The 22,998-nt window shown below is 41.6% G+C and overlaps 1 protein-coding gene across 1 annotated transcript in view; it reads right to left on the bottom strand.

Annotated features, from left to right (window-relative positions):
• Positions 1-2,206: 2,206 nt before the first annotated feature.
• POPDC3 (popeye domain cAMP effector 3) overlaps positions 2,207-22,998 on the bottom strand; it is a 127,845-nt gene continuing 107,053 nt past the window's right edge. Inside the window, exons 3-4 of the mRNA XM_075862220.1 lie at positions 4,548-4,656; positions 2,207-3,253 (exon numbers count right to left, since the gene is read on the bottom strand). Of these exons, the coding sequence (XP_075718335.1) occupies positions 2,957-3,253; positions 4,548-4,656 (406 nt within the window). The 3' untranslated portion in view covers positions 2,207-2,956. The remainder of the gene's footprint in view (positions 3,254-4,547; positions 4,657-22,998) is intronic.

Genomic DNA, 22,998 nt, shown 5'->3' on the forward strand with positions numbered 1-22,998 from the left:
ACCCCAAACTTTTGAACGGTAGTGTATATATATATATATATATATATATATATATATGTATATATATATATATATATGACATTCTACTGATGTTCTATATGACATTCTACAGTACTAGTACGCTAAGTGTGTTGACCTTCTCAATATGGCTACTGTACTATGACTGGACTGCATGTTGTGGTCATCATCCTGTGTATGGTAGAGGGAAAGCCCCTCCCAGAATAGTTCAGAGGTTAGAGAGGAGTGAGAGAAGGTCTCCATGGTTACAAGACACAGCAGAGAGGATTAACTCAGCCACATAAATTTCAGTGGATGTGTAAGGGCCTGTTCACATCAGCGTTGGCTTTCCGTTCAGGGGTTCCGTCTGAGGTTTCCGTCGTGGAACCCCTCAACCGAAAGTCAAATGGAAACCTTAGCTTCCGTTTGCATTCCGTTTGCATCAATGGTAACGGAAACATTGCTAATGGTTTCCGTTTGTCACTGTTCTGGCAGGTTTCAGTTTTTTTGACAGAATCAATAGCGCAGTCGACTGAATGCATCAGAAGTTAAGTAAATTACCTAGGGGCTAATTCAGACAAGTGTATCTAGTCCGTGTGACGGCCGTTAAAACAACAGACGTCACACGGACTCGTGTATTTCAATTGGGCTGTAAACACGACACACGACCGTTGTTTAAATGGGGCCGTACTCACGACCGTTGTTTCAATGCAGCATGTGAAGGATCTGTAAAAAATAGGACATGTCCTATTTTTTTTGCGCTTCACACATCACTCCATAGACTCTAGTCTATGGGGGATCCGTGATAACGCGTCCCGCACGGGTGCACCTTGGATGTGAAAAACGGTAGGCTAGGTTCGTGTGAATGTAGCCTAAAGAGTACGGAGATGTGTTCTCTAATGAAGGCACTGATTGAGTAGAGGCACTGGCGCTATTTAAAGAGGCTCTGTCACCAGATTATAAATTTCCTATCTCCTACATAATCTGATCGGCGCTGTAATGTAGATAACAACAGTGGTTTTTAGTTTGAATAATAATCATTTTTGAGTTATGAGCAATTTTAGATTTATGCTAATTAGTTTCTTAATAGACAACTGGCCGTGTTTTTACTTTTTACCAACTCGGCGTTGTACAGAGGAATGTATGACGCTGGCCAATCAGTGACCAATCGGCATCATACACTTCTCATTGTTCCAGCCCAGCTTCTTTCACTGCATAATCACACTGTAACAATGGGCTGGAACAATGAGAAGTGTATGATGCCGATTTGTCACTGATTGGTCAGCGTCATACACTCCTCTGTACAACGCCCAGTTGGTAAAAAGTAAAAACACGCCCAGTTGTCTATTTAGAAACTAATTAGCATAAATCTAAAATTGCTCATAACTTGCTAAAAAATTATCGTTTTTCAAACTAAAAACCACTGATGTTATCTACATTACAGCGCCGATCAGATTATGTAGGAGATAGGGCATTTATAACCTGGTGACAGAGCCTCTTTAAGTACAAAATCCCACTCCCCCAGACTAGCGGAGGCTCAGTATCACTGTTACCTAACAGGTGCGCCACTCTACACTGGTAGTCATCAAGATAAACACATCACATACTAATTCATCAAAGAGAGAGTTTTTAAGTTTATTTTTTTATTGACCCAAAAATAGCTGAGCATTTTGGGGAAATTTATGATCCCTGCATGACTAACTTCCCCTTGCTGGACCCTTCAGATCTAACTCTTGTCATCTTTTAGACAGGTGGTGGGTTGTCATATTTTCACTAAGTTCTAGCAATAGGAAATGTGAGAATCACAGTGGGATATCAAGTGATCTGTCGTGATTCAGGACCATTATTTTTCTAGTAACATGCCTTTATAAATATTCATGAAGTGCTCTGATGTGAGCAAACAGATGTGTTTTATTAATAACATGTTTTCAATTTTATTGGTTGTCTACTAGTTTGCAATGTCAGCCTTAGGCCTAATGCACACAAACATAGTGGTTTTGTGAGCCACAAAACCATGGATCCGTTGTGGTCCATTTGTCCGCAAAAAAACTTTTGTTGTGCATCCATGTGTCATCAGGATTCACGGATCCCCAAAAATAAGAATTGATGTGACCAGTTTGAAAAATCCAGACCATAAAATTACTTATTTTTGCAGCTTGGATTCGCGGCCCCCAAACGGATTTGTGAACATCATGGTTGTGTGCATGGGGCCATAGAAAATGAATGGGCACACAATTTATCTGCAAAAATGCGGTAAATTGCTGACACATAAACACGGTCGTGTGCATGAGACCTTAATATAATATAAGTAGAAAAAGCATGGCTTTGATTTGCGTCTGTCAAGCATGTAACTACAAGGAGAAGACAGAATAAAGACATTACAATCGAATGAAAAAACTTTTACTATGAATACATGTTTTCTTGACTTATAATGAACTAATATTAGACATTTCTAGCAGCATCTCTCGCTTACAAACATCTGGATGTTGGAGTAGTTTCCAATAATCATGGACTGTCATAAATAAATAACTCATCTCTGTAGCTTGTAATATAGAAAACACAGGAACCAGAGTACAGGATGCATGGCAAGAACATCAACTGTCCTACATGTATTACATTTAATTGGCAGCTGTTGAGTTGAAGATGCATCACACGTCTGCTACATATTTATATTGAATCTAAGGATTAAGGTTGATTCTCTAACGAAATGCCTGATTTACCCCTAAGATAATACTATGGGTGTTTGCAATGCCTTTAACATTTTCTTTATTAAAATGGTAACTATTAGAAGGCATTATAAATAATTCAGTAGATGGTGAGCATTATAAAAACAGTGAATATGAATGAGTTACTGTCTGCGGTTATTGCAGTAAGTGGCACTTTGCGTTGCACAGTTGATAGGTCTTGACTATTATCAAGATAGTATTCCAAGTGAGAGTAATGGTTGACAAATGGTTGGTTATGGTCGTTTTGCTGCTTTTCTTCTTGTGGAGAAGTCCTGAACACGAATTGTATGAGCGCTTGAGTGTGACTGTTCTGGCAAGGCCATGTGATAATAGTTTGGAAGCCTGATGTCAAAACGAAATCCACTGTCTACAAACACCTTTTCATTTAATGCATAGAGTTTATCTGCGATATCTCCCCTAATCAACATTGAAAAGAGTCTTGAGATGAATTGATGTTTTGCAAATAGTAAGTAGAGTTTTTTCCTCCTCCAAGTAATGTACTTGCACTTTGTTTCTGCAGTAAGTGTCACCTGAAAAATAGAATTAAATGCAGCATTACAAAACAAAAGGAAAATGTCAAATACAAATGTGGATAGTTAGCTTCACAATATAAAGTGAACCTAATTGACAAAAGTCTATAGCTTGTAAAACATTTTGCAAAAGTCGTGACTTAAAGTATAGCCTTATGCAGACCTGCTAAGGGTACACTGTGGAGAGATCCAAGTTTGGTGCCAAATGTCTGCTGCCTATAAATTCCTTAGGGTGCAGCGATAGCCCCTAGGAGAATAATGGCTGCAATAAACAGCAAATGTATCCAGCTAACTGCGCTCTATTAGAGCAATCATTTCCACTAGTATAGGATTCAAGTGAATAGGAGCAGAGCTGCAGTTCCAGCGAACGGCCGCAATGCAGTGGTTGGAGCCATGTGCTTTCGGCTCCAACTACTGCATCCCGTTCCAAACATCCGGTGCACGGAGGCAGCCGGAGTTGAGGATCGATGCTGGGTCCAGATGTCGGACACGCGCCGATCATATACTGATGACCTATCCGGTGGATAGGTCATCAGTTTTCAGAAAGTGGACAACCCCTTTTAGGTAGATACAAAATTAATCTACTAAAAATCCATTTGTTTTGTAAGTCTCAATATTCTGTGTATGACTATATAAGTCAATTTAAAGGGTACCCCCATCTTAAACATTTATGGCATGTCCACAGGATATGCCATAAATGGCTGGTAAATTCAGGTCTCACCTCTGGAACCCGCACCTATCTCCCGAACAGAGGTCCCCGACTCCATCCCGCCTGGTGAGGCGAACACAGGACACTTCATCAGGCGAATAATTTGTGGAGAGGTGGCCGGGAATTACAGAAACAGCTGAGCTCGCTGTGCTTGGCTATTTCCGTAACTTCAATAGAAATGAATAGGATTTATGGAAACAAAGGAGCACAGCGAGCTCGGGTGTTACCGAAACTTACATTCACTTTTATGGGAGGTATGGAAACAGCCGAGCTTGCTGTGCTTAGCTGTTTCCGTAATTCTCGGCCACCTCTCCACTGATCGTCTGCCTGGAAGTTAAGGCCAGCGGCTGCTTCACCAGGCGGGACGGGGGTGATCGTTGCGAGTCTCAGAGATGGGACCTGCATCTATTAGACAGTTATGGCATATCCCGTAGATATACCATAAATGTCTAAGATGGGGATACCCCTTTAAATCGGTTTCGATAATAGAAAGAAATCCTCTTCTATAACACTATAAATTTTTTTTTAAAATTCTTGATTGTCACAAATCAGCTACATTTTGACAAAAATTTTATTACTTGTTACCTGAAAAACTCCCTCTTCAGAAGGTCTCAGTGAGTCCCATTCTGGTGAATCCAAAAACTGAAGTGGAAAAATATAATGAAGAAACTCTCCATCCACTGTCACACGTATTCTGTAAAATTAATAAGATATTAATTATAACACTAAAATGCCACATTCCATCTCTATTCATCACATACCTATTGACACCCTCAGTCCACATTAATAAAATGCAAATTTGTCGCTACTTAAGTGTTGTTCAAGAGTTACAACACATTAAAAACAAACACAAAAAAAGCAAAAAACCTAAGCCAAGTTCACACTGTGGTCTTTTTAGCGCTGATTTTGATGTGGAAATCACGTCGGAATCAGCGCCAAAAAATGTCCGAAAACGCCTCCCATTGCTTTTAATCGGAGGCGGAGGCAGGTTTTTAGGAAAAAAAAGCGGCACGTCCTTTGCTGCCACGGTTCCACCTCTGACCTCCCATTGAAATCAATAGAAGGCAGAAAAAGTTTTTCGCTGCATTTTTTGCCCACGGTGCTCAATGGCTGTGGGTGAAGGAATTTTGTGGCAGATTTTTTCTGCCTGCAAAATACTCCGTGTGAACAGGGCCTGAAACTCCCTAATTGACCCAACATCATATCAAATGACACAGATGATGAACATTACTCTGCTGGCAGTGATTTGTCACCATAGTCATAAGATGGGAAGAGCAAAGAGCAAAACTTCAAAGGCAAACATATTACTAAGTTTGTGATCTTTGTATTTATAGGTGCTTTAGGCTACATGCACTCGTGTAATTTGATAAGGAAAAGTGCAGGTAAGCACAGGTAAAATCTGCATTTAAAGGGAGTCTGTCACCAGAAATTTACCTATGAAACTAGCAGCAGGGTAATATAGAGGCTAAACTGAATCGAATGTTTATTATCTTTTTCAGATGAGTGCCTCCTTTGCAGGGAAAATCGTTATATTCAGTATATGCAAATGAGAATTTTGGAGCAACGAGGGGGTCACCAAAGCTCCAAAATGCTATGTCTCCCTTCCTTGATTAACAAGGGCCAGGCAATGTAATAGGCGAGTTCACACCTGACCTCGTAACCTCCTGCACGTGCGTTGCTCTGCTTCTTAATCGGCGCATGCAAAGTACATTGTTTACGTTCACCGTTCTAATCGGCACTACTGTGCATGTTCCGGTGACGTCGGACTACATCCGGAAGAGACGGATTTCTTCTGCACCGTGATGCCTGAGGTCCATCTCTTCCGGGTATAGTCTGATGCCGTTTTTATGCTGCAGATTTTGTCGTTTTGTTTTTTTTACAAACTTGTCATATAAAATTCTGAGATGGAAATGCAAGATAAATTGACATGCTGTGGATTTTAGAATACACACGGCAGGTCAATTTAGGTGCAGAAAAATTCTGCAATGTGTAGATGATATTTCTTCTGATTTACATTGTAGGCACCATATTACCAGATTTGCCACAGAAAATCTGCATGGCAAATCCGTGCAAATCATGTGCATGTCGCCTTAGGTTTTTTGTTTTTTTAAGTTAACCTCGGCAAACCCCTCTAGGCAGTGGCAACATTTAGTAGCAATGTTTAGAAAATGTGCCAACGTCTCTGGTTTACAGGTCAATCACAGTAAATATATAGTTGTGAATAATAATAATAATAATATTCTCACTGCAATGCCTATGCTTATTTGTTGAAATTGTGAATTTAAGTGGTGTATAGATTAAATCTATTGAGCCCTCAGTTGGAATTTTTTTTTATTTTTACGACACAATACATGGCAGGTGGATGAACCTTAAAGGTAACTCGTCACCAGCATTTCACCTATAAAACCAGCAATACCTGGTGGAAGTGGGTGAAAAATCATTTTTATGTCACCTATAATTATCTTCTAAGTAGGCTTTGTACCTTTAGTATTCCATTTTTTACTGTTCCTGTGCTGTATGCTAATGAGCCTAAGTGAGTCATATCTACGATTGAAAAGAATCATATTTTCATTCCTCAAGCCTACCGAGTTTACCCCGCCTTCTTACTTTTGAATGACAGCTCCTAACCCCCCCCCCCAGCATACATGAAATCTCGCGCTTGTTCATCAATGTCTCGTTCTGGTGCATGCGGATAACGGGACACCATAGCGGCGCATGCGCAGTAACTAGATTTGAGGCCCGGATAAAGCAGGCAAGGGTGTCGGACCATACATGACTGCTGGATTATCATAATAAAACGTGTGAAATGTTTGCAGACTGTTATCTACGGACGGAGGAGGAGTTTAGGAGAGGGGATAACGGCAATGAACTTTTGACAGCAGCGGCCATCGAGGAGTGTGTAGAGTTCAATAGGTGAAATGCTGGTGACCGGGTTAAAAAGAAACCAGGCTACAAGCCGAAGGGAAGGACCTCCAAGGTTGTATTTTCTTCAGGATTACTGCCTGTGCCATGTGCAACATATGAAAGACAGTGGGAGCTAAATGCATGCCTTAAGTCTTGGTGTAGAGGAGAAGGCTTTGGGTTCCTAGAGCACTGGGCTGACTTTTCATTGGGGTACAAACTGTATTCTGCAGATAATTTGCACCTGAATGGAAGGGGGCCACTGTGCTGGGGCAGAGAATTCTAGCTGGGGTGGCGGAGTATTTAAACTAGACCTGAGGAGGGAGGTCAATATGAAAAATAAAGATGTAGCTAGGTTAGCAAGGGGACAGTCTATACTGATGGGTGGAGAAATGGACTGTAGAGGAGAATTAGGCAACATGATAAGAATAAAGATAAGATAAATATCCCCACACATTCCTGATACTGAATGTGACAAATTGGGCAACTTAAAGAGGCTCTGTCACCAGATTATAAATGCCCTGTCTCCTTGATAATCTGATCGGCGCTGTAATGTAGATAACAACAGTGGTTTTTATTTTGAAAAACAATCATTTTTGAGCAAGTTATGAGCAATTTTAGATTTATACTAATTAGTTTCTTAATGCCCAACTGGGTGTGTTTTTAGTTTTTACCAACTGGGCGTTGTACAGAGGAGTGTATGACGCTGATGAATCAGTGACCAATCAGCATCATACACTTCATACAGTTCATGTTACCTCAACAGTGGTAACAAGTATTAGAAGTGACAGCCAGCATAGTTTAACTATGGAGAAAAGGTGTCAAATCAACCTATGTTTTTATGAAGAGGTGAGCAGAAGCCTAGACAGAGGGGCCACTGTGGATATAGTGTTTTTGGACTTTGCAAAGGCATTTGACACTGTCCCTCATAGACGTCTAATGGGTAAATTAAGGACTATAGGTTTAGAAAGTATAGTTTGTAATTGGATTGAGAATTAGCTCAAGGACCGTATCCAGAGAGTTGTGGTAAATGATTCCCTACTCTGAATGGTCCCCGGTTATAAGTGGTGACCCCAGGGTTCAGTGCTGGGACCACTATTATTCAACTTATTTATTAATGATATAGAGGATGGGATTAATAGCACGATTTCTATTTTTGCAGATGACACCAAGCTATGCAGCATAGGAAATGTTTGTAAATTACAAGCCGATTTGGACACACTGAGAGTTTGGGAATCCACTTGGCAAATTAAGTTCCATGTTGATAAATGTAAATTTGTGCATCTGGGTACTAATAATCTGCATGCATCATATGTCCCAGAGGGAGCTACATTGGGAGAGTCACTTGTTGAGAAGGATCTGGGTGTACTTGTAGATCATAGACTAAATAACAGCATGCAGTGTCAATCAGCTGCTTCTAATGTCACCAAAATATTGTCATGTATTAAAAGAGGCATGGACTCGCGGGACAGGGATATAATATCACCACTTTACAAAGCATTAGTGAGGCCTCATCTAGAATATGCAGTTCAGTTCTGGGCTCCAGTTCATAGAAAGGATGCCCTGGAGTTGGAAAAAAATACAAAGAAGAGCAACTAAACTAATAAGGGGCATGGAGAATCTAAGTTATGGGGAAAGATTAAAATAATTACATTTATTTATTCTTGAAAACAGTCGACTAAGGGGGATATAATTAACTTGCATAAGTATATAAATGTCCCATAGAAAAATATGGTGAACAGCTGTTCCATGTAAAATCCCTTCAAGACAAGATGAAACTCCCTCTATCTGGGGAAAAATAAGGTTTACTCTTCAGAGGCGACAAGTCTTCGTTACCTTCGTTACAGCAGAAACAGTAAATGGCTTCAAAAAAGGATGAAATAATTTCTTATAACAAAAAAAATATTAGCTCCTATGTCAATCTATAGCATTCTTGCTTGAATGTTGATCAGAATCAGGAAGAAAACGGTTCATTTTTTTAAAATCTTCCTCTGGATTACTAGGGGTAAAAGAAAGTTCTATAGTTTCTCCCATCCCTTCCCTTTTCCCATCCCTTGGTTGAACTTGATGGACATATGTCTTTTTTCAAGCCTTTAATGTATATTTAAAGAAATTGTCCGGGATCACCAAATAACAGGCCAAGGGGGAAAAAGTCATCAAATAATAAAAGAAGAATAACTTACCTCTTAAATCCCCAGCCTCTCCAGCAAAGCCACACACTGCCTGTCTCTGTTTACTGTACTGCAGCGATGACATCACGTCGACACACGTGACCCCTGCAGCCACTGCTGAGGCTGGTTATTGGCTGAGGCAGACATGTGCGTCAACATGATGTCATCGCTGCTCAGTAAACACAGACTGGCGGGGATCACCAGAGTGGCGGCGTTGGTGCGGCAGGGGATTTAACAGGTAAGTTATATTTAACTTATTATTTGATATTTCTCCCCTTGGCCTGTTTTTGGCAATCCCGGACAACCCCATATAATAGATTTGTTTGGGCGTCTAAACACCCATTCTGTTCCCCTATTGTATAACCCTGACTTCTCTCCTAGTCTTCGACTGAGTCCTTTTCAGTGGAGGCTCAGGAATGAGCCTAGAATAGAATAGGCCATTTTTTTTTATTGACTATGCCTTAGATTCCTTTTTACTACTGTATTGGTACATAGAGACTGAGGCCCTTTTCTTCCCATATGGTGCAAGTGTCCAAATGTAAACAGGTTTTCGAACAGGATTTTCACTCTTATCTATTCCATCACTATTGTAGACACACTAAAGGTGCCCATACGCATTTGTCAAAAGTTGTCCAGACCCGACGATTTCATAGGTAATAGGCGACTATCTAATGTTGGGGAGAAAGAAGGAACGGGCATATTGTATTTAAACATGCCTGATCCTTTGTTCCCTCGGAAGTTAACCTGCAGAGGAGTCTGGCAGAGGCTTATTCCCCTTTTCCGTTGAAAAAACATGAATACTGACCCAAGCAAGCATGAATATGGACGAGTCGAGAGTAATAACTGCTCGTTCGGACTACAACTATTTAAAATGTATGGACAGCTGTAGCCTTTGTGTAATATTGCCTATCAGAATATTATACATAGATTCTCCAGTTCACTATACTTCAAATTTGATATATATGCTCTTATATTTTACTGTTACATGCAATGCTAGCTAAACTTTGCTCTCAGTTTTGAATGCGTACTTTGCCTTTTCTATCAACAATACCATTGATTCCAATGGCTGTTTGCTTACCATTTTGTTCGATTTCCAGTAACAGAAATCTATGAGCAATGACAAAGGTGTTTAAGCTCACCATAGAGTTTTTCGGTTTTGGAAATTATTGACAGTCTGACAGGCTTTGCCAATATAATATGAATTATGCAAACCCTCCACAGCATTTTGATAAAATAAAAGATGCCATCCAAACCAATCCAACACAAATGTGCTTCAGTAAGGTTTGTAATAGAATAACAAAACGTTAAAGAGCTAGACTCGATGTGCTCATGTATTACATCTTTCCCCGGCATTATCATTTTGTTCCTGGCCCTTCATTTCCATGGCATCTTCCAAACGATCATAAAACAAAAAACAAAGAAAAAAACACTTGATTGAAATGTCACTCAAGCAATATCATGAAAGTATTTTTGGGACAGGGGACATCTAGCATCTTTCTAATACACTATATTAACTTCATTACTGGCTTTTACTTATTTTTCTATTTGATTTCCCTGGTTGGTACTGACAGATTTTATTAGGACTTGGTTTCAGATAGTAACATTAGATTACTCCAACATTGCAGAATAAATAATGGACAGAGTAAACTGCGCACCTAAAAAAAGGTAATGAAGATATATTACACGTGATAGATTTCCTGAATCTAGCCATACTTATTTTAATGAGAAATATTTTGTATAATTTTCCCAATTTGTATGTATATATTATATCGCTTATATCAGGGGCGTTGCTAGGGTCTTAAAAGATCAGGGGCACAAGCCCCGAGACTTGAGTTTTTTATTTTATTACATTTTTACATATTGGAGATATTGGCCCCTATAGCTACACCACTGGATAGAATTACATGCACGTGCTCAGCAGGCTTTATCACACATGATAGGATTAGATATAGGGCCCAGCTCACTGACATTGGGGCTCCAGCGCTGGACCCAGGAAAGGTAGGATAATAATTGCTATGCTGATGTGTTACTTATTTTTTTTGTGTGTTTGTGTATTTTTACAGTTTCGGTTGTTGGACTACTTCGGATTTGAGGACTACTTCGATAACTGCGTTTTTTTTATTCTCAATAAAATGGTTAACGAGGATTGTGTGGTGGTTTTTTATTTTAATAAAATCTTTTTTCTATGTCCTTGTATTTTTTTAAACTTTATTACTACCGCCTTAGTAATGGCTGTGGGCTGACTGACAGCGTCCATTACTAAGGCAGGGCCTAATGTTAGCCCGTGAAAAGGTTAACACTAACCCTCCATTATAACCCTGGTATCCACCGCCACCAGGGGTGCCAGGAAGAGCCGGGTGCGATCCAGTACCCGACCATCTGTAGTGATCACACCATGTGCGATCCTGTCTGATAGGCCCTGTATCTAAGCCTGCCATATGTTAGGCTTAGACACAGGGCCACTGTATCGCAATGTTAAACTTACCCTCCTCTTCGGCTCCGGACACAGCGGAGGTCCTGACACCATCCAGTGTCGCGACGTTGTGTGCGGTGCACAGTGTCATGAAGCGAGAAGACGTCAGAACCTCCGCAGCGCTCGGGAACGAGGAGGGTAAGTATATTGTTATCACTATAGTAACAGGGGCCCATGTATTTTATTATATAGGCCCCAATTACTATAGTAACTTTTTATAGACGTGGTGCGGGGGGCCCCGAAAGCCCAGCACTAGCGACGCCACCGGCTTATATTAACCATGAATCCAGCTAATAGCAAATAAGAGTCTACATCAAGCACTTTTATTTTTCATGTAAGTTTTTAACACCATTGTTAGAACAAATAGTTGTTACAATACTCAAATTAATCAACTGCATTGGTAAATTTTTTGATTCAAAACATTTCAATGCAAAACTTATTTAGGTAAACGATTATTATATTATTAAAGCTAATATATCTATAATACATAAAAAAGGAAATTGCCTGTGCATTTCTGAAAGGGTCTACAATGGTCTCCAGGACTTGTCATACAATCTATAACCTTACCAAAGAGCACATGTTAAAACAAATTCCATGCACAATATGTTTCCTAGGGTCCCTCTATATCTGCAGGTCATCTTTCTATTTCTGGCACACATTCAATGACTGCCAGAGATTTCGTTCTCCATTATTCTATTTGGGAATATGCTCTCTGTAAAAAGAAACACAAAGCAAGGCAGCCTCTTGTTGTGACAAGTAACAAGTATAGGAAAAGTGATAAGGTTTGAAGGTTTAGTAACAAATCTATGCTGCCAGTAAAAGTGGCTTCTATATATTTACATTCATATCTAGGGGATAGTGAAGGACTTGTAAATGTCACGGAGCAAAGTGGTAGTGACCAAATAAGGTAACAATAAAGGTGACACCAACAGCCAACTAGAGCTTTATGATATACAATTGAGACAACTGGATTCTTCAATACATCAGCTGGGAGTGTATGTATGTATGTATGTATGTATTATATATATATATATATATATATATATACACATTTTCTTTAGATATTTTCCCCTTCACGACAGCCATATGGCTATATACGTTTCAACTGCCGATGTCCCGTGCAGTTGTCACGTATATAAACGTTGGCAGCAGCCTGGAACGGGGTTTAATGAGTGCAGTGCTGCTTCATTGTAAGCACCGCTGCACTCTCCTGTCTGCCGGGGCTTTGAGAGCCCTGGAATACACCCCTCCTGTAGATAGCACCACACGCAACTCCCCTGTAGATAGTGTAATGCCCACCCCGTAGATAGCACCACCTAAGCTCCCTCTAGGAGTGGAATCTCTGGCCGGGGATTCCGCTCCTAAAGGAAGCCCCCGACGTCTCTCCATCCCCTCTGTAGATAGCGCCATCCCCCTGCATATAGCGTCACCCCTGTATATAGCACCACCCCCTGTAGATAGCACCACACCCCTCTGTAGATAGCACTACCCCCCTCTGTAGATAGCACTACCCCCCTCTGTAGATAGCACTCCCCCCTGTAGATAGCGCCACCTAAGCTCCCTCTTGGAGCAGAATCCCCAGTCAGATCGTTTTGGCTGGGGATTCTGCTGCTAGAGGGAGCCCCTGATGTCTCTGTCCATATGTGGACAGAGACGTCAAGGGCTCCCTCTAGCAGCGGAATCCCCGGCTAGAGCGCTCTGACCATAGATTCCGCTCCTAGAGCGAGCTTAGGTGGCGCTATCTACAGGGGGAGGTCTGGTGCTATCTACAGGGGGGGTTGGTGCTATCTACAAGGGGGATGGTGCTATCTACAGGGGGTGGTGCTATCTACAGGGGGTGGTGCTATCTACAGGGGGTGACACTAACAACAGGGGGGATGGTGCTATCTACAGGGGGGATGGTGCTATCTAGGAGGGGTGCGGCACTATCTACACTACCGTTCAAAAGTTTGGGGTCACCCAGACAATTTTGTGTTTTCCATGAAAACTCACACTTATATTTATCAAATGAGTTGCAAAATGACTAGAAAATATAGTCAAGACATTGACAAGGTTAGAAATAATGATTTTTATTTGAAATAATAATTTTCTCCTTCAAACTTTGCTTTCGTCAAAGAATTCTCCATTTGCAGCAATTACAGCATTGCAGACCTTTAGCATTCTAGCTGTTAATTTGCTGAGGTAATCGGGATAAATTTCACCCCATGCTTCCAGAAGCCCCTCCCATAAGTTGGATTGGCTTGATGGGCACTTCTTGCGTACCATACGGTCAAGCTGCTCCCACAACAGCTCTATGGGGTTGATATCTGGTGACTGCGCTGGCCACTCCATTACAGATAGAATACCAGCTGCCTGCTTCTTCCCTAAATAGTTCTTGCATAATTTGGAGGTGTGCTTTTGGTCATTGTCCTGTTGTAGGATGAAATTGGCTCCAATCAAGCGCTGTCCACAGGGTATGGCATGGCGTTGCAAAATGGAGTGATAGCCTTCCTTATTCAAAATCCCTTTTACCTTGTACAAATCTCCCACTTTACCAGCACCAAAGCAACCCCAGACCATCACATTATCTCCACCATGCTTGACAGATGGCGTCAGGCACTCTTCCAGCATCTTTTCAGTTGTTCTGCGTCTCGCAAATGTTCTTCTGTGTGATCCAAACACCTCAAACTTTGATTCGTCTGTCCATAACACTTTTTTCCAATCTTCCTCTGTCCAATGTCTGTGTGCTTTTGTCCATATTAATCTTTTCCTTTTATTAGCCAGTCTCAGATATGGCTTTTTCTTTGCCACTCTGCCCTGAAGGCCAGCATCCCGGAGTCGCCTCATCACTGTAGACGTTGACACTGGCGTTTTGCGGGTACTATTTAATGAAGCTGCCAGTTGAGGACCTGTGAGGCGTCTATTTCTCAAACTAGAGACTCTAATGTACTTGACTTGTTGCTCAGTTGTGCAGCAGGGCCTCCCACTTCTCTTTCTACTCTGGTTAGAGCCTGTGTGTGTTGCCCTCTGAAGGGAGTAGTACACACCGTTGTAGGAAATCTTCAGTTTCTTGGCAATTTCTCGCATGGAATAGCCTTAATTTCTAAGAACAAGAATAGACTGTCAAGTTTCACATGAAAACTCTCTTTTTCTAGCCATTTTGAGAGTTTAATTGAACCCACAAATGTAATGCTTGCTCCAGATTCTCAACTAGCTCAAAGAAAGGTCAGTTTTATAGCTCCTCTAAACAGCAAAACTGTTTACAGCGGTGCTAACATAATTGCACAAGGGTTTTCAAGTGTTTTCTAATCATCCATTAGCCTTCTAACACAGTAAGCAAACACAATGTACCATTAAAACACTGGAGTGATGGTTGCTGGAAATGGGCCTCTATACACCTATGTAGATATTGCATTAAAAACCAGACGTTTGCAGCTAGAATAGTCATTTAGCACATTAACAATGTATAGGGTGTATTTCTGATTAATTTAATGTTATCTTCATTGAAAAAAACTGTGCTTTTCTTTCAAAAATAAGGAAGTTTCTAAGTGACCCTAAACTTTTGAATGGTAGTGGTGTACATGTGCACTGTTACCCTATATGGGCACTACCTACAGGGGACACTGTAGCGCTATCTACATGGACATTGTGCATGTAGGAACTGTGGCACTATGTGGGCACTATCTACAGTGGGAACTGTGGCACTATCTACAGTGGGCACTATCAATGTGGGCATTGACTATCTACAGGGGTATTGCAGCACTATCTATATGGGCACTGTGGTGTTTTCAGGGGGTTGGGACAAAACAACCCTAACGAATATAATTAATCCTTTTTAATTTTTTTACATTTATTTAACGGCCATGAAAATCGGATGGCAAATGGCAGTTAAAAACGGCCAGACGGACAGGAAATTGATTAAAATTTTGAGACATACTGATACAAAACATTAATGAAAAACCTGACAGTTGATCCGTTAACTGCACTTTTTTTCCACGTCTATCTATCTATCTCTATATATATTATATATATATATATATATATATATATATATATATATATACACACATAAGATAGATAAATATATTAAAACAATTACAAAAAAGTGTTTGTTTTCACATTTTTGGTGATTTGTCTGCTCATAATAAAAATTTAAAACATTAATTCAAGTAATCTAAAAAAGAATGCCTGAAAAGTCTTGTAAAAAACAAAGTAAAAATAGTTGTGATATTCAAAGAGGCAAAGAAGTGCATATCAAAAATGGAAAATTTGACCTAGACAAAGAGGCATCAATGACCCATGTCATGGTCGGGTGCTAGATCGCGCAGCAGGACGTTCATTTTCATCATTGGTTCAAACTGGTGTGTAAACACACGGTGACAGGACTGTGCCGACAGCTGATCGCCACAGTCAGTGGCCAGGGGACCAATCACAGTGTTACCAGCCTGGCGACCGTTGTTATTGGTCAGTCACTGATGACAGACCAATCACAGCTGTCAACGTCATGAAGGCAGGAGAAAAAGCCGGTACATGACTCTGATCTCCTCACTTCTGTCAGAGGTTGTAAGGAGAACAGAGATGCATCAGCCTGTCCTCCTGTCAAGTGGAAAAAAAGTTAACCCCTTCAGATCTGCCCCAGTGCCCCTGTGATCCCTCGACACCCAAACATATAACCCCTCTTGTCATTTTATTTCACTTGTGTGATATGAATTTTAAAAAAAAAGATTATGTGTAGGGCGTTAGGTAGCGTTAGGTGTAGGTCGTTAGGTAGCGTTAGGTGTAGGGCATTAGGTAGTGTTAGCTAGGTGTAGGGCTTTGGCATTAAATCGCGTTAGCCAGTAGGGCTTTAGGTAGTGCTAGTAAAGGTTACGTTATTAGTTATCGTTTCATATAAAAAATATATATAAATAAAAAATACGTTAATATAGTTATAAGTTATATATATACACTACCGTTCAAAAGTTTGGGGTCACCCAGACAATTTTGTGTTTTCCATGGAAACTCACACTTCTATTTATCAAATGAGTTGCAAAATGACTAGAAAATATAGTCAAGACATTGACAAGGTTAGAAATAATGATTTTTATTTGAAATAATAATTTTCTCCTTCAAACTTTGCTTTCGTCAAAGAATTCTCCATTTGCAGCAATTACAGCATTGCAGACCTTTGGCATTCTAGCTGTTAATTTGCTGAGGTAATCGGGAGAAATTTCACCCCATGCTTCCAGAAGTCCCTCCCACAAGTTGGATTAGCTTGATGGGCACTTCCTGCGTACAATATGGTCAAGCTGCTCCCACTACAGCTCTATGAGGTTGAGATCTGGTGACTGCGCTGGCCACTCCATTACAGATAGAATACCAGCTGCCTGCTTCTTCCCTAAATAGTTCTTGCATAATTTGGAGGTGTGCTTTGGGTCATTGTCCTGTTGTAGGATGAAATTGGCTCCAATCAAGCGCTGTCCACAGGGTATGGCATGGCGTTGCAAAATGGAGTGATAGCCTTCCTTATTCAAAATCCCTTTTACCTTGTACAAATCTCCCACTTTACCAGCACCAAAGCAACCCCAGACCATCACATTATCTCCACCATGCTTGACAGATGGCGTCAGGCACTCTTCCAGCATCTTTTCAGTTGTTCTGCGTCTCACAAATGTTCTTCTGTGTGATCCAAACACCTCAAACTTTGATTCGTCTGTCCATAACACTTTTTTCCAATCTTCCTCTGTCCGATGTCGGTGTGCTTTTGCCCATATTAATCTTTTCCTTTTATTAGCCAGTCTCAGATATGGCTTTTTCTTTGCCAGATCTGCCCTGAAGGCCAGCATCCCGGAGTCGCCTCTTCACTGTAGACGTTGACACTGGCATTTTGCGGGTACTATTTAATGAAGCTGCCAGTTGAGGACCTGTGAGGCGTCTATTTCTCAAACTAGAGACTCTAATGTACTTGTCTTGTTGCTCAGTTGTGCAGCGGGGCCTCCCACATCTCTTTCTACTCTGGTTAGAGCCTGTTTGTGCTGTCCTCTGAAGGGAGTAGTACACACCGTTGTAGGAAATCTTGGCAATTTCTCGCATGGAATAGCCTTCATTTCTAAGAACAAGAATAGACTGTCGAGTTTCACATGTAAGCTCTCTTTTCCTAGCCATTTTGAGAGTTTAATTGAACCCACAAATGAAATGCTCCAGATTCTCAACTAGCTCAAAGGAAGGCCAGTTTTATAGCTCCTCTAAACAGCAAAACTGTTTACAGCGGTGCTAACATAATTGCACAAGGGTTTTCAAGTGTTTTCTAATCATCCATTAGCCCTCTAACACAGTTAGCAAACACAATGTACCATTAGAACACTGGAGTGATGGTTGCTGGAAATGGGCCTCTATACACCTATGTAGATATTGCATTAAAAACCAGACGTTTGCAGCTAGAATAGTCATTTAGCACATTAACAATGTATAGAATGTATTTCTGATTAATTTAATGTTATCTTCATTGAAAAAAAACTGTGCTTTTCTTGCAAAAATAAGGACATTTCTAAGTGACCCTAAACTTTTGAACGGTAGTGTATTTACAATAGTTTTACCTAAAAAAATGTCTCAGAGGTTGTATACAGCTGAGGAAGCCTTTGCGATAATGTGTTCAGACACAGACAGCGCAAGTGAGGCTGATGAGCAGTTTTTATTGCGGTAATTATCCAATGACAGCGATGAACCCGAAGCAAGGCGGAGCAGGCTGAGCGAAAGTCAGCCTAGCACAAGTGCTAGTGAGCCTGGTTGGCTGTCCACAGCCACATATAATCGCCAGATTCCTGATTTTATTTCAGCATCAGGGATTAATATAGATACCACCGGATATAGTGCGGCAGATTTTTTCTAAGTTCTTCTTTTCAGAAGACTTAATTAACTTAATGTTTATACAAACCAATTTGTATGCTTAACAATTTATTTCAAGTAACCCCACGTCTTTTTATGGCAAATCTAACATCTGGTATCCAGTCGACCAGGCAGAAATAGTAACATTTTGGGGCCATCTTTTAAATATGGGCCTTGTACAAAAGCCCACAATAAGGTCGTATTGGTTGACTGATGTTCTATATGATACACCCGTGTATCGGGGAGTGATGAAACGCAAAAGTTTTGAGACCATAATGCGTTTTATTCACTATATTGACAATTCCAAATGTCCACCAGAAAGTAACCCCAGCTTTGATCAGCTATATAAAATAAGGCCTATTATTAGCCATTTTAAGGCATATACCCCAGAAATTAATCTTGCCGTTGACGAATCCCTGGTTCTATTCAAGGGGAGATTAAAATTCTGGCAGTATCTACCCAGCAAGAGAGCCAGATATGGCATGAGTCTATAAAATCTGCGAAAGCAGCACTGGCTCCACCCACCGTTTTAGGGTATATGAGGGAAAGGATACCCAAATTAACCCTCCTGAATGCCCCCCCATGATCAATGTAAATGGGTGCATAGTCTCGGCCCTAATGTACCCACTATTAGACAAGGACAAATATAAACCCTTGGTAGCTGGCGGGCACAATATAATAACTAACAACTAAATGACAACAGGCAAGGACGCCCTATTTCCAAACTACCAAATAACAAAATGAATGTCAAATATAAATCGTTATTATGCTATATAAAGCAGACAGATAGACCACACATATAGAATTGAAATGATCAATGCTTGGAGCTAGCCAGAGATCGTAGGCGATTACTGCAATGTGCACAAGTGTGGAGCACCCATTAAGCTAGATGTCCAGACTGAGTACAAGTGCTGCAACGTATGGCAGTCACTTCATAAGTTATCTAACAGTGTACCTAGCAACCAAGCATGTATTAAAACTAGAGAAGCCCCCCCCCCCCCCCCCCGACATGTTTCCTCAGAGGTTATCGGGGCTAATGACGGCGCACCGAAAAATTCTCCCTGTTAAAAGAACTTCTGATGATGTACTAGGGAGGTGTGTCACTGTGTCTGACCAATAGGATCAGACACAGCAGGACCGGCCCTCATTTGCCAAGAATGTCAAGTAAGGCCACCAATAGAGTATCGTCAGAGTCGGCCTATAGGAGGAGAGGGTCCGCGCATGCGCCCCATTATGGACATAGAGCGTATGACAATAAAAACCACAGTAACATAGAGGGAAAGAATAAGGATACTGCTACACAATATATGCATTACCAGTGGCTAATCTCAGTGGAGGGGAGTTTAAAAAAAAACCAAAAACATTGGCCAATACTTATTGCTGACCTGGACTTAAAGGATGCGATTTCATTAGCTCCAAGCATTACATACCGCAGGGAAAAAAACTTGCGGGAATTCCTGGTGCATAGTCACTATTCCACACAAATTGTTCCGCAGCATACCTGGCTAAAATAGTCAGTTAAGGGTTCTCACCCTTGTGGTAAATGCTCCTTCTGTCCCCTTATGCAGCAGTAGCAAAACATGTCGGGTGGGGGGAGCTTCTCTAATTTTAATACATGCTTGTTTGCTAGGTACACTGTTAGATAACTTATGAAGTGACTGCCATACGTTGCAGCACTTGTACTCAGTCTGGACATCTAGCTTAATGGGTGCTCCACACCTGTGCACATTGCAGTAATCACCTACGATCCCTGGCTAGCACCAAGCATTGATAATTTTAATTCTATATGTGTGGTCTGTCTGTCTGTCTGCTTTATATAGCATAATAAAGATTTATAGATTTATATCAGACATTCATTTTGTTATATGGTTGTTGGGAAATAGGGCGTCCTTGCCTGTTGGCATTTAGTCACTATTAGACAAGGGGTACCACTTGTACACCACATTCCAAATTATTATGCATATGTTATTTTTCGCTGATTTTCCTAAATAGTCGATGCAAATGACAGTCAGTATAATCTTCAAGCCATCAACCGTTGGAGTATAATGCTAATTTTATTGAACAAATCTCCTAAAGATAACAGATTTTTTTTTAGAAGTAAAAAACTCAAAATGCACTGTTCCAAATTGTTATGCACTACAGAGATCAAAACATTTTAACCCCTTCCCGCACCTTGACGTTAATGCACGTCAATGTGAGCAGTCACTTCGCGCACCTTGACGTGCAGTAACGTCTGTGCTTTGACAGTTAACAGGCGCGCGGCGCTACACCGCAGCGGCGGTTAACTGTGCAGGGTGTCTGCCCTGCATTCCCCATTGCCGATCAGTGGCCCATCGCCGCAGATTTTAGCAGTTAACCCCTTAATTGCGGCGTTCAATTTTGAACGCCACAATTATGGTATTAAGCGCCAATCGGCAGCCCCTATGTGAAATCACGGGGGGCTGGCGATGGTACCCATGGCAACCGGACGCCAGGCAATGGCTTCCGGGCTGCTTAATAATGTGGAAAGTCCTTCTTAAGTAGTTTTCCTTTGATTGGGCACACCTCGCAAACTAATTATCACAGGTGTCTGAGATTGATTACAATGATCCAAAGAGCCCTAAGGGTATGTTCACACGATGAGAGGCATTTACGTGTGAAAAGACAGACTGTTAACAGCTGCCTCGTTTCACACGTAAATGCTCCTCCTCGCATTTTGCGAGCCGTCTGAGACGCTCGTAAATCTTGAGCTGTGCTTCATTGAGTTCAATGAAGAACAGCTCAAATTACGTGGCAAAGAAGTGCCCTGCACTTCTTTGCCGAGGCAGTCCATTTTTACGCGTCGTCGTTTGACAGCTGTCAAACGACGACGCGTAAATTACAGGTTGTCTGCACAGTACGTCGGCAAACCCATTCAAATGAATGGGCAGATGTTTGCCGACGTATTGCAGCCCTATTTTCAGACGTAAAACGAGGCATAATACGCCTCGTTTACGTCTGAAAATAGGTCGTGTGAACCCAGCCTAAGACACAATACCATCCATGAGTTTAAATGAAAAACGAATAATTAAATGTTGATGACACTTAAATCCAATGTGCATAATAATTTAGAATACGGTGTATATGGATAATTTTTATGCAAGTGATCCCGTTTAAAATTTTATTTGAGAAAAAAACAATGGCTTGCGGCATGATTAGACGCAAAAACAAAAGGCCTTCCAAAGGCGCTGGTAAACCAAATATTTAATGCCAATGAAGGTCAGGCTTTTTGTCATGAGGGCATAATGTTAGTAAAGTACAGGGATAAAAAAAGATGTCCTCATGTTAACCTCCATCCATGCTGATGAAAAGAGTCCTGTGTCACGATGCGGGGTATGGACCCACTGGGCTGTACCGCGTAGTACAGAGTATAAAGTCCAGAAAGGGTACCTGTGGCAACTCGGACTGTAGCAAGGCAGGCTAGGCTGGGACCAGGCGGCAGGTAGACGTCAGGCAAGGTGTAGCAGAACAGGCGTGAAATGCAGCACAACACGACAACAGCTCAGCACAGTACTTGATCTGGATAGCACGGCAAACAGGATACAGGATGCAGGAACAGGGAACACTTGGGAAATGGAAAACACTAGGAGACCATTTGCAAGACAAACTTTGGGTAATGAACAACGCTCAGGCAAAGAACAAGAGGGCAGAGCCCCTTTTATAGTCCAGTAGCATTCTGGGCTTGATTGCAGACTTCCTGCAATTATGCGCGCACTGGCCCTTTAAGACCATGCACGCGCAGGCGCGCACACCCTACAGGAGACAGTCTCTATACCAGGAAGTGAGTGCCGGCGCCTTACTGGGTGATGACGCTGCAGAAAACACACAAGTCCATGGCCACGGCCGTCGAGGGGTAAGTCAGAACAACGGGCCGTGGCCATAAACGTTACACCCTGTTTCTGTGCGAGGGACAAATGCCACCTGTAATGACGGGGGTAGGGAAACGAACAAGTGAGCCCTAATCTACAAGCCACTCTGTCCCTGCCTACTTGCAACGACCCGCCCTAGGCGACGGGGTACAACTGGGCGGCGGTCCCTACGCTCAGTAAGTGCACGAGACAAACATACAAGGGAATACAAAGCAAAGGGAAAGGGGCAGTTGCCCACGGCAACACCGTGAGCAACCAGAGTGGTGAACGAGCCAAGTCAAACCAAGAGAGCACGAGGTACCAAACGCAAAGCAGGAGAGTAGTCAGTAAGCCAGGGTCAGTATGGAGCAGGATCAAATAGTCAGAAGCTGTAGCTGGGCCAGGAAACCACACGGAAAGAATCACAAGCAAGGAGGAACAGGAAAGGCAGGTATAAATAGACAGAGGGCAGGAGCTAGCTGAGTCTGGCCCGGCTGCGATAGGCTCTCCCACTCCTAAGCCTGCCAGCCTGAGTGGTGGAAGCTGGAGTCAGTCTCAGAGACATAGACTCAGGTGAAGACTGATTATCTATGGGCGTTAACCCCGAAGCTGTGCCTGGCAGATCCTTTACACTTACTTATCAGGAGAGAAACTCCCTTAAATTATTAGCAAAAAATGATGCCATTGTGATACGTTCTGCTGACAAAGGCGGAGGTATTGTAATCATGGATAGGGACAAATATCTGGGAGAGACTTATAGGATCCTGGATGACAGCAGTTTT

The sequence above is a fragment of the Rhinoderma darwinii genome, chromosome 4, assembly GCF_050947455.1.
Source record: "Rhinoderma darwinii isolate aRhiDar2 chromosome 4, aRhiDar2.hap1, whole genome shotgun sequence".
In the NCBI taxonomy this organism is placed as follows: Eukaryota; Metazoa; Chordata; class Amphibia; order Anura; family Rhinodermatidae; genus Rhinoderma; species Rhinoderma darwinii.